This window comes from Mixophyes fleayi, chromosome 9 (genome assembly GCF_038048845.1).
Source record: "Mixophyes fleayi isolate aMixFle1 chromosome 9, aMixFle1.hap1, whole genome shotgun sequence".
Classification (NCBI taxonomy): Eukaryota; Metazoa; Chordata; class Amphibia; order Anura; family Limnodynastidae; genus Mixophyes; species Mixophyes fleayi.
The window spans coordinates 61,515,438-61,527,717 of record NC_134410.1 but is presented as its reverse complement, the minus strand read 5'-3'; the positions used below and the strand labels follow the sequence as shown (position 1 = coordinate 61,527,717).

Genomic DNA, 12,280 nt, shown 5'->3' with positions numbered 1-12,280 from the left:
AGACGTGATCCATCTATAGCCGTCACAGTAATGGGTGTTTTTAAAGTGATCACTGGTAGGGACCATTGATTCACTAGTGATTTGGAAATGAAATTTCCTGCTGCTCCGGAATCAATCAATGCCTGTGACTCAAAGGATTTGGTAGCAAAGGAAATCGTAACATCGAAGGCGCAGACTTTAGATTTCATAGACAATGGAGAGGACTCCAGGGACCCTAACTTCACCTCTCCAGAACTAGTTAGGGCCTGGCATTTCCCGATCTCTTAGGGCAAGAGCTGAGCATATGCGTGGAATCAGCACAATAGATACAGAGTCTATTCTTTACTCTTCGTTTCCTTTCCTCTGAAGATAATTTGGAGCGTCCTATCTCCATAGGAATCACAGATGATGGAGCTGGACGAAATTGAGGGTTTAAACGAAGAGGTGCTTTAACAGCCGTTGTTTTCTCAGACTCTCTTTCACGAAATCTCATATCTACACGATGGCAAAGAGAGATCAAATCTTCTAGTGACGAAGGAAGCTCTTGGGTAGTCAGTGCATCTTTAATTTTATCGGAGAGCCCCTGCCAGAAGGCGGCAACTAATGCTTCAGTGTTCCACTGAAGTTCAGAGGCTAAGATCCTAAATTGAATGACATACTGTCCTACTGTATGGGAGCCTTGTCGCAAACGAAGAATGCTGGAAGCAGCGGAGGTCACACGACCTGGTTCATCGAACACACTTCGGAACGTGGAAATGAATTTGGCACTATCCTGTAGAATTGGATCGTTTCTCTCCCACAGAGGGGAGGCCCAAGCCAGGGCTTGTCCAGAAAACAATGAGATAAGATAGGCCACTCTGGAACGATGGGTAGAAAAATTTTGAGGTTGAAGTTCAAAATGGACTGAACATTGGTTAAGGAAACCTCTACAAGTTTTGGGGTCCCCGTCATATTTTGACGGAGTAGGCAGGTGTAGCGTAGGAACTGTAGACACCTGGGATGGCACTGGGGAAACGGAGGAAAGCACAGGAGCTTCAATATTAGCTGTAACGGTCTGTCCAGATGTTCCTTGGGAGGTTAAAGATTGATAACATTGAAGTAACAGCTGTTGGCGAGCATCCTGTTGCTCCACACGGCTGACCAGATGCTGCAGCATCTCTTTAGCGGTAGGTTCCGTATCTGGGTCTGTCATGGCCTGATCTTACTGTCACGGGCACTAGGAGTCTTTACCCAGGGATCACCAGGTGATAGGCTTACCAGAGCAGTATAGGTGGTAATATGGTACTCTGGTAGCAGGGTGATCACGGAACAGGAAATAGCAGATGATGAGATGCTCAGGAAAGTCTATGACTAGCAGCACTGGCAATATGGAGGTAGTAATACACGAGGAACTGTATGGACAAAGGACACGTGAAGGTAGTCAGTGGTCTGCGGTAGCAAGTTGTACCACTGCTATAGTGAGGAGGAATGTCCAACAGAAACGAGGAGGTGATGAGAGTCAGCGGTCTGCGGATAGCAAGTTGTACCGCTGTCTGAGTGAAGGAATGGAATCCAAGTGGAGGTATCCGGGGAGTCAGTGGTCTGCGTTAGCAAGTTGTACCACTGCTATGTGAGAGGATACTGGAACGGGTGAAACTGGAAACAGGGGTCAGTGGTCTGCCACTAGCAAGTTGTACCACTGAATATATATGTGAGGAGGTGCACGGGGAGAGAGTGCAACACAATATATACACGGGCACCTTGACTTTGATCCACAGTAATATGCACAATATAAATGTATAAATGACTGAACAACACTGCCAATATAGAAAGTCTCTTGAAGTAATCCAGCATGAGATAACACAGTCAATGATGGCAATAGACTCAGTAGATAGTACACTCCAGAGGAGAACCAACACAGTCCAGCAAGGTATGCAATACACAGCACAGTCAATTGGAAGTATGCATACCGTGGTTCAGGAGAAGGCAGTCAGACAGAAGTGCAGAGATACCTGAACGGCAGGAGGCCGGCAGGATGCAAAGTCCCTGGATGGGTGAAGCGGTGGTCTAGCAGGTGCAGCGCACAGGTAGGTAGACCAGCAGGGAACCCAGGAAGGCGTGGAGAGCGGATCAGCAGCAGATGGATGCGTAGCGCTGATAAGCAACAGCAGCGGGTCTCTGCGGGAACACGGAGGTAGCCAATAGCAACCAGCAGGTGCAGTAACGATGGGACACGGGAGAGCAGAGTTGAACAGGCACTGTTGATCACGGAGAATAGCGGGTAGCAATAGTGGAGGCAGACTCAAGGAAACACTGGAGCGTTGACAAGAACTGAAGACTGAAGCGCACAGAGGCAGCGGATAGGAATCAGCCAAACAGTCACGATGAAACACAGACGGGTTGCAGGTTGAAGACTGTAGTGCACGGAGGCAGCGGATAGGAATCAGCTAGCAGTCACGATGATGAAACACAGACGAGTTGCAGGTTGAAGCCTGTAGTGCACGGAGGCAGCGGATAGGAATCAGCGGGCAGTCACAATCATGAACAGGTGAGTGGATGTGAATGAAAGACTGTAGTGCACGGAGGCAGCGGATAGGCATCAGCTAACAGTCCCAATGATACAAGGTGGAGTTGAAGTGCTTAGAAGACTGTAGTGCACGGAGGCAGCGGATAGGAATCAGCTCACAGTCACGATGATACAGATGATGGTAGAAGTGGTATAGAAGACTGTAGTGCACGGAGGCAGCGGATAGGAATCAGCTCACAGTCACGATGATACAGATGATGGCAGAAGTGGCATGGGAACCACAGGAGTAGAAGTGGTTTGGAAACCACAGAGGTAGAAGTGGTTTGGAAACCACAGGAATCAGCTGGGCTGAATAACGAGGAAACACAGGAACACCTTCAGAGACTCATGGGGAATGAGACTCCAAGATCAGGCAACGTGGTGTTGACCACAGGTGCTTAATATAGGGAGGTTGCCTGATCTGCCAATTAAGTTAAAGGAACATACACTGAAGGTTTGGAAAGGGCTGCGCATGCGCAGTCCCTCAGGATAGAGGACGTCCACGGTTCCTAATAGTCCGGGAAGAAGCACTCACAGTCCGGTGAGTGACAAAGATGACTGCAGTCACAGGATACCAGGATTATCAGATTTAGCAGAGGAGCTGAGGACATAGGAAGATCCATAGGAGAATCAGAATCTGGCAAGTCAGGGTCAGAAGCTGGAAGATCCACAGCAAAGCCAGGGAGTAGACTGGAGCAAGGTCAAATGAAGCAGCAGTCTGGGTAACAAGAAACAGTGCAGGGCAAAGAAACAAGCAGAAGTCAGATACCAGGAAATAATCAGGACCAGATCACAGGGGTTTCTCAGAGAGACCAGAAGCAGAGATACATGATGAAGTGGCCCAGTTTGCTGGAACAAGCAGTCTTATAAAGGCCAGGCACAGGTGATTAGGATCCAAGTCCAATGATGAGAAGTTTACCCCTTGCAGGCAGGATCTGGAGTAGGCAAAACAGCATCCACAGAGAAGATGCTTTACAGCAGCCGGAGACAGATCGTAACAATATCCAGGAAAAATAAGACTCTGATGGGCTGTAAGCTCCTTTTTATAAGTGTAACATCCCTTTGTACTGCTAGGGCATGTATGTAACCGTGTCAATATGTCTGTGTCCTGTATATGTGTAGCCCGAACATTCTCTCTCCAACAGTAGCGCAGTGCCTCCACCTTAGTCAAATCACACCAGGGATTTTGTTGGGTAGTGTCCTGGACTAAGCAACACCGGAGGGAGACTAAGAAACCCTCTGCCCCCATTTTCTTGACCACAGGCACACACATAAAATGTAATCAAACTCAATTAAATTTAGAATTTTATATGAAAATAGACTATTATATGTGAACAATAAAATCACATAAAAGTAACAAAGAGAATACTACAACATATTGTGCATAACACCTAAAACAGATCTCTCTGATATATTATAAATTAGAGGTACCTCCATTACCACTTATATAATACTTGCTATACTAAAATATTGATATAAAGCTATATACAGGTATCTGTCTAACTGACTTAAACAATATAAAAAACAGTGGTACTTATCAGCCTCTCTCTTTCTCTCTGCTCCTCTGTTCAGATCTCTCATAGCAGTCCAGCTTATAGTGTCTCTTGTTATGGCATCTTCCTCTGTCTATACAGCGTTGATCTCTCTCATCACTGCTGTATCCCTTGTTCATTACTGTTTCCTCTCTTCTCATCCATGCTCCTTCTCCTCTTCCAACTGATGCAATCTTCCTTTCAGTCCCTCTCAGAATTCCAAAATCTGTTTTCAACTACTACTTCACCAGCTTCTCTGCCCCACTGCATGCTGGGAGATGCTGTTCTCTGCCCGCAGGGGAGGTTTATAAAACAGGTGTGCGGCCTACTCGGTCGCCAATGCTACATAAGGCTATAGCCATGTGACTTTTATTAATGCTTGCTGATGGCTCCTTCACATTCCATGTACTGAGATTGCCCTGATTTTTCCAGTTAGCTCTAAGTTTGTGGCTGATTGGAAGCAATTCACAAATTAATTTGGCACCAACAAATCGATTCACCTATCTCCACTGGTGAGAAAACATCTGCACACTGTCACAGGCAAACCACCTGGTAGACCGTATAGATGAACCGTTCTTAATATAATTCTTCAATTACATTAACATGTACACATTTGAAAGTAATTTCTAAGTAACCATTTCCCTGTATACATCTCTCTGTGTGCTTTATTTCCAGTATCACTGCAGGACATTAATATGAGAAAAGCATTCAAAAGCTCCACAGTGCAGAATCAGCAGGTGGTCTCTCGGAATTCCATCCCTAATCCAGTTATGGAGATGTATCAACGCTGTGACAAGCCTCCACCGCTCAATATCCTGACCCCTTACAGGTGATAAAGGGCATATGAAGTAATGTGGTATTTATCATACTGTTATATTTAATAAGTGTATACTATTAGTTGTACTGAACTTCAATTTATTTTATTTTAGTCTCTATGAAGTTGACATGGCACATTCAACATGCCAGATTTACACCCATCTATCTTGTGGTCACATAATCTTTGGTGCATTAATTGTAGTTCAGTTCTCTTCCGTAGTTACACCACCTTACCTTTCTACATCATGCACTATTACATTTTTTGTAATCTATTTTTACATTTAGTAGTTCTATTGTATAACCCAAATTCTTTTTCATGAATAGCAGCCCTTTAAATAGATTACTTCATACATTTGCTGTTTTTTAGGATTTCGCACTCGTTGGGGTTTTATTTGCCATTGCATTGGGAACTTCTAACTTCTGACAGACTGCATACTCATATCTTATATTAGCCTACTATAGTAAGACACAGTCAGGGTCATTTACAAACCAGTTGCAAAGGGCATTAGACCTGCAGGTTTATAGAAACTCAGTCCATTTTGAACGTAGCTTAAGTCATTATTTCAACTTCTTATGCAAATGTGACTCAAGCAAAATACATTAACACGTATACCTATGTATTTAAGAAAAAATAAATTCACTCAAAATAAAGGTATCCTGATGTCCACCTACATGCAGGATGTATGTGGGACATAAATGAGGGCCAGAGGAGCAATATATGGGGAGAAAAACATTTAAACTGGTGAGTGGGGCGGGCAAAATGTGATAGAAGGGGGGTGTTTATTTGTGCAAGACATGCGCATATGAGTTTCACCTTGAAAAAAGCAATGGTCACTTGTGTCAAATGATTAGATGGATCATGAATATGTTCCAAGTGGCATGTACGTGTATGTGTGGACCCATAAAAGTAAAATGCTCTTCAATAATAATACATTTAAAATGTGTCTCTATAAAAGTTCATAATATTAGAAGAGAAGTCACTACTGAAACAAGAGATATTAGCAATGGAAAATATGTATCTATATTTGCCTTTTCCCACTTGACAAGCACAATACTGGTGATGTCCTGTATATGCCCCCCATATAATTCTAATCCACAATTGTAGGGACGACAAGAAAGATGGTCTCCGATTCTACACAGATCCCTCTTATTTCTTCAATCTATGGAAAGAGAAGATGCTACAAGCTACTGAGGACAAAAGAAAGGAAAAGAGGCGACAGAAAGTAAGTACAAGATGATACTGCTTCCTCTGATCCCCATTTCTATATAGGCCGCAAGTTCATAGCAGATTAGTTTCAAGTGAACTGCACAATCCTACATGCTAAACTCATTTTGGTTTTCGTGTCATATGTATGTGAAGAACTATAAACTGCAAGGTAAGTATTGTCAGTAGTCCAAAGTGAGATGAACAATCACCAAGAAATTGGGTAGACTGGCGTGTTGTGGTCTCCTAATAATCATCCCGGTTATTGCTCATTGCGTCTCTTACCTTGCTGTATTTATCTTGCCTTGTTGCCATGTAAAAAGAATTGCAAAGTAAATGTTTGCTAGTATCCTTACATTAAAGATACATTGATTTATTTTGAATAGGATTAGTTAGAAGCTGGAAAAAATGCACCCAGCACATAACGTTTGCACAGATGCACCTATTTGACTCATACACAGATTCACCGCCCCATTCCACTTTTTCACAATGGCTCTGTAGAGATGCTTTACGCAACCATTTACATAATAATGGTCCTTCATAGAACTGCATATGCTGACAGGAGTAAAAATATTACTTTATATCACCACCTTAATAATTACACCTTTTCGTATTTGTTCAGAAATACTTCTCATAGCCTTATTTATGTCTTCTAAATCATGACTGTACGGGATTGTTAGGGCTGTCTTTATGTTTTTAGTGTTTTATGTTATTATATTATTATTGGTGAACATATAAATGCTTTTTACAATAGCGCATCTGGATGTTGCAAAGGTTGTCCCATTGAAAATTATACCCCTGACTCCTAGGGGTAAATGTATAAAGCTGAGAGCTTTCTGGTGGGTTTGAAAATTGGAGATGTTGCCTATAGCAACCAATCAGATTCTAGCTATCATTTTGTAGAATGTACTAAATAAATTATAGCTATAAACTCTCAGTTTGATACATTTACCCCCTGATCTATGACCCTTTTGGCACTTTGAAAATGTATACTTGGTGGAGGAAAAAGACTCTGCACTGCTCTCTAACCCAAAACTGATATAAAACGGTTATATGAACTTAGCTCACTTACAGGCCTATTTACTATAGGGGGAAAGCCTTATCCCGCTGAACATGGATGGCGATATCTGGAGACATTGCATTTTCAAAGCAGTATGGCAGCATTATTATTATCTTAAGTTACTATTTATTAAACATTTTTTTTTTTTTTAAAGTGAAACTGGGAACTCTAGTCAGGGCTCTTACTTCCACACACACATGAGCACCTGCACTGACCAATGCCTGGTGAAGTCTCCACTTGCCAATTTTCGAAGTGAATTGCAGTGATACAAGATTTTCTATGTCTGCAATAAGCAGCAATAGAAAATCATAGTTATCACGACATAATAGTAAATAGACCCTTATTTTGTTATTTTGGGTTCATTATACAAAAGTGAGTACTGTGATTTAAAGATTTCGAGTGGAAAAAAATACAGGACAGTCCATGGGAACCAGGACACATGGTGCCCTAAACCATGCCTCTCAACCGTCCCGCTGTGGGCTGGACAGTCCCGATTTGAGGGCTTTGTCCTGCCATCACTATTGGGACAGCTTCGCACTGATCATTGGAAAATTAGGGAGGTATTGCCTCTTCATTGCTGCTCTGTATGGTAGATCAGCAAAGAACAGGTGCCAGTGTGCATGGCAATGAAAGTTTTGGAGGGGAAGAGAGAATGGGGCAGCCTAGAACTTCAAAAATGGTAGGCATGCCCCCAGGGTGTGGGCATCGCCCCATCGTGATGTGGTCACACCCCATAGTGTCGTCGCTACACCCCATGTTTCGAGGCCGCCTACTCATATGTTATGCAGTAAGCCTAAACACTATATAAAAATTATTAACTTTATTGTGATCTTTCCATATAGTAAATACTTTTATTGTACACCCATTGTCTACACAGTGGAAGCAGAAATATTTTTTGCTGAAGTATTAACCATAATGCAGCCTTTAAGTAGGAACTAGTAACACCACTTAGGCATGCAACACCTCACAACATAGACAGTCATACTGAACTCATATATATGAGAATGTAACTTATAAATTCATTATCAAACTGATGACATTGCTGAGACACAAAGTGCTACACAGTAGAAGCAGGGCTGAATGGATATTTATGAGAATGCAGCTTATCTGAGGGCATCACTGAATTCTTAATTCCTAATGAATTATTGATAGGCTACATTCCTGTCAATATACATTTGGCCTATACAGTGGATGTTTCTTTCCATCCTCTTGCTAAATAAAAGAATGGTAGTCCTATGTCTGAGAGGGGGTGGGTAGTAGTGAACCCCACAGTTGTCCCCTGGACCTCCCATCAGGGTCTCCGAGAGAAGAGGTATAAAAAGTAGACCAGTAAACATTTATAAAACTTTGCTTTAGTTCCTTATTGCCAGAGATGAGCGGGCTCGGATTATCGCAATCCGAGCCCACCAGAACAGTGCGGATGCGAGGGCGATCCGAGCACTGTTCGGGTACTTCCGGCAGGGAGAAGCAGTGAAAGCGAGGCTGAGACTCAAAATTCCGCCGTCGGATCTCGCGAGACTCGGATTGTATAAATTCCCCGCTTGCCGCCGCCATCTTCAGTCGGGCTAAGATCAGGGGAGAGGGAGGTTGGGTTTTTTAGTGGTGCTGTGTCCTGTCACTCTGTCCTGCTGAGTCCAGTGGTGCTTTGTCCAGTGCTCTGTCCTGCTGAGTCCAGTGGTGCTGTGTCCTGTGCTCTGTCCTGCTGAGTCCAGTGGTGCTGTGTCCTGTGCTCTGTCCTGCTAAGTCCATTGTTCTTAAAAATATTATAAAAAAATTATAAAATAATTAAAAGAAATTTATTAAAAAATTATACAAAAATAATAAAAAAAATTACAAAAAAATTATAAAAAAAGTATAAAAAAATTTCTACTGCAATATATAAATACATTCACTGTTCCTGCAGTCCAGAAATATTAGTACTGCAATATTAAACTACGTTCACTGTTCCTGCAGTCCAGAAATATTATTACTGCAATATTTAACTACGTTCACTGTTCCTGCAGTCCAGAAATATTAGTACTGCAATATATAAATACGTTCACTGTTCCTGCAGTCCAGAAATATAAGTACTGCAATATTAAACTACGTTCACTGTTCCTGCAATCCAAAAATATTAGTACAGCAATATTAAACTACGTTCACTGTTCCTGCAGTCCAGAAATATTAGTACTGCAATATTAAACTACGTTCACTGTTCCACAGTTTTGTAGGCCCTGTGGCTGAAATGATTGGTTTGTTAAAGTGCAAATGTCCTATTTCAACAACATAAGGGTGGGTGGGAGGGCCCAGGGCCCAAGGACAATTCCATCTTGCACCTCTTTTTTTGGCATTATGTGCTCTTTGGGGCCTAGTTTTTCAAACTGCCATCCTGTCTGCCACTGCAGTGCCACTACTAGATGGGCGACGGGTTTGTGCCGCCCACTTGTGTCGCTTAGCTTAGACATCCAGCTACCTCGGTGCAACCTTTTGGCCTAAAAACAATATTGTGAGGTGTGAGGTGTTCAGAATAGACTGTAAATTAGTGGAAATGATTGTTATTGAATGCTATTGAGGTTAATAATAGCGTAGGAGTGAAAAAAAAAACAAAAAAACTGTTTTTTAGCACTTTTTATGCTTTTTTTAAAAAAAAATCAGAACCCAAAACCCTAAATCAGAACCAAAACCTTGAGTGGGGTGTTTTGGCAAAACCAATCAGAACCCAAAACCTCAAGCTAATCAGAACCCAAAACCCAAAACACTAAAAGTTGCCGGTGCACACCCCTACTTATTGCACATGTGCCCAAACAATATGTACATATATGTCTGTGTGTAGATATTTGTGTATAGCTTACACAAAAACCCCCACCGCCAAAGGGCAGTGGCCATATCATTGGAGGTGTGGCTGTGAGTCATTGGGGGCATGCCTAGGAGGTGAAAGCGTAAGGCAAGGAATAATTTAATATATCCTCATTAGAGGATACAATCATTTGGTGCCACAGGGCTCCCGTAGTCTAGGGACGGAGCTGTGTAGCACTGTTGTTACAGAAATGCCCAGCAGCTTTACTCACATATGCTGCCTGTGCCCAGCAACATTACTCACACATGCCACCTCTGCCCACATGCTTTACACACACATGCCTGGTCTGTTAAGCAGATTTACACACACATGTCCCCTCTGCCCACATGCTTTATACACACATACCCCCTCTGCAAAGCAGCTTTACTCACACATACCACCTCTGCCAGACAACTTTACACACACATGTCCCCTCTGCCCACATGCTTTATACACACATACCCCCTCTGCAAAGCAGCTTTACTCACACATACCACCTCTGCCAGACAACTTTACACACACATGCCCCCTCTGCCCACATGCTTTACACACATATACCCACTCTGCCCACATGCTTTACACACATATACCCACTCTGCCCACAGGCTTTACACACAAATATCCCATCTGCCAAGCAGCTTTACACACAAATACACCTGCTTTGCCCACATGCTTTACTCACACATACCCACCCTTTGCCCACATGCTTTACTCACACATACCCCCCTCTGCCCACATGCTTTTCTCACACATGCCCGTCTCTGCCCAGCAGCTTTAATCACACATGCCTGTCTCTGCCCAGCAGCTTTAAAAACACGTCTCCCTCTGCCCAGCAGCTTTAATCACACATGCCGCCTCCCCATCACATCACCCCTTCTTCTTACCTTTTTCTCCACTGCACAGTGCACAGGAATGGGAAGATATCCAGTAAGCCCGCCTGCACTTTGTGTCATGTGACTGCATCAGTCACATGACATGCTGATGTCATAGTGACCGGGATCTAGCCACTGCCTTATAGAGATGTATGCAGCCTGTGCGGTCCCTGCATAGACTGTCACAGCGCATACTATGCGACTGGTCAGCCTATGCAGGGGCCACATAGATTGCCTGCCCAACAACCCCAGCCCCCCCCCCTCCCCTCTCTTCCCAGGAAACACAAAAAAGAACCAGCAGGAAAAACATTTAATTAGTAAAAGAAAGAAAAAACGTTGGTAGTCTGCAGTGCGGGCCCAGGCCTCCTGGCACCTGGCATACCCTGCCCATGGTAATCAGTACCCCCCCTCAGTGTCCCTGGCCACATGCAGAAACAGGCAGTAATTTCCATACATGCAAAACAAAAATGAAATTTGAAACCTTTAGCTTAATTGACACCTAACTCCAAATTAAACACATAGTATCCTATAATCAAACCTTACAACTGTCAAGATTTCAGTGGGACAGTCCAGAATTAAGGACTCTGTCCTGCCCAGGGACATGTTTGTCCCGCGGATGGGTATGTTGAGGAAGGGAGGTATCTAATGGGCAGTCTATCGCTTTACAGCGCTAGGCAGCCCTCTCGGGGTATGGTCATGCCCTAATTGTGATGTGACCACGCCCCTGTTGTGACATTTCCACAGACCCTGTCTCGCTGCCGGGGACAAACATGTTGAGAGGTATCTATAATGGTATAGATGACAGTCCTCTTATACATTTATTTCTGAAAGTAAAGTAACATTAACCTTGGGGTTGGATAGTAATTAAATATCACCACACACAGTAAATAGCTCAGTGTGGCCAGAACTCTAGTGTGCCTTCCACTGATGCATATATGTTGTGACATGTTAATGTCTTGTCACCCAGAAATATCACGCAATGGTTTTCTCATTTTTATTTAGTCCCAGCAGGAACATTGTCTCCAGCCTCTCTTTCTGTGTGCAAGGAGCATATTTCAGAGTGAAGGGAAAGCAGTGTGTCAGTTTCAGCTAGGGGCCATTGTCTGTTCTGTGTTCTTGCTGTAATCTAGTGAAACCATATGCGTTCTAACAAAGCCTTCCATGATATGAAAAATGTCATTAGTGACGCGGTATCAGAAAGTCAGGGGAGCATTGTCATGTTTATGTGGATTTCAAAAGGTTTCTTGGCCTCCGTTATAATGTCAGCTGTACATTGTCCAGTGCGCTTACTAGGTGATTACAACATGAACGGTACATAAAATAGTGATCTCAATACTACAAAACTACATGGTATTGATTTCAAAAGCAGATGGACCCTGCATACAGCAGCCTCGATATTTGATTTCTTAAGTCTTTGAAGTCAGTCGTGTAAGTACTTGACCAATAGAACATTTATG

At 43.1% G+C, this 12,280-nt stretch overlaps 1 protein-coding gene across 3 annotated transcripts in view; it reads left to right on the top strand.

Annotated features, from left to right (window-relative positions):
- The window catches only part of LOC142100695 (actin-binding protein WASF3-like), a 133,845-nt gene that overhangs the window by 104,850 nt on the left and 16,715 nt on the right, over positions 1-12,280 (top strand). For all 3 annotated transcript variants that reach the window (XM_075184424.1, XM_075184425.1, XM_075184423.1), the window contains exons 4-5: positions 4,732-4,885; positions 5,978-6,095. In XM_075184424.1, coding sequence (XP_075040525.1) covers positions 4,732-4,885; positions 5,978-6,095 — 272 coding nt within the window. The remainder of the gene's footprint in view (positions 1-4,731; positions 4,886-5,977; positions 6,096-12,280) is intronic.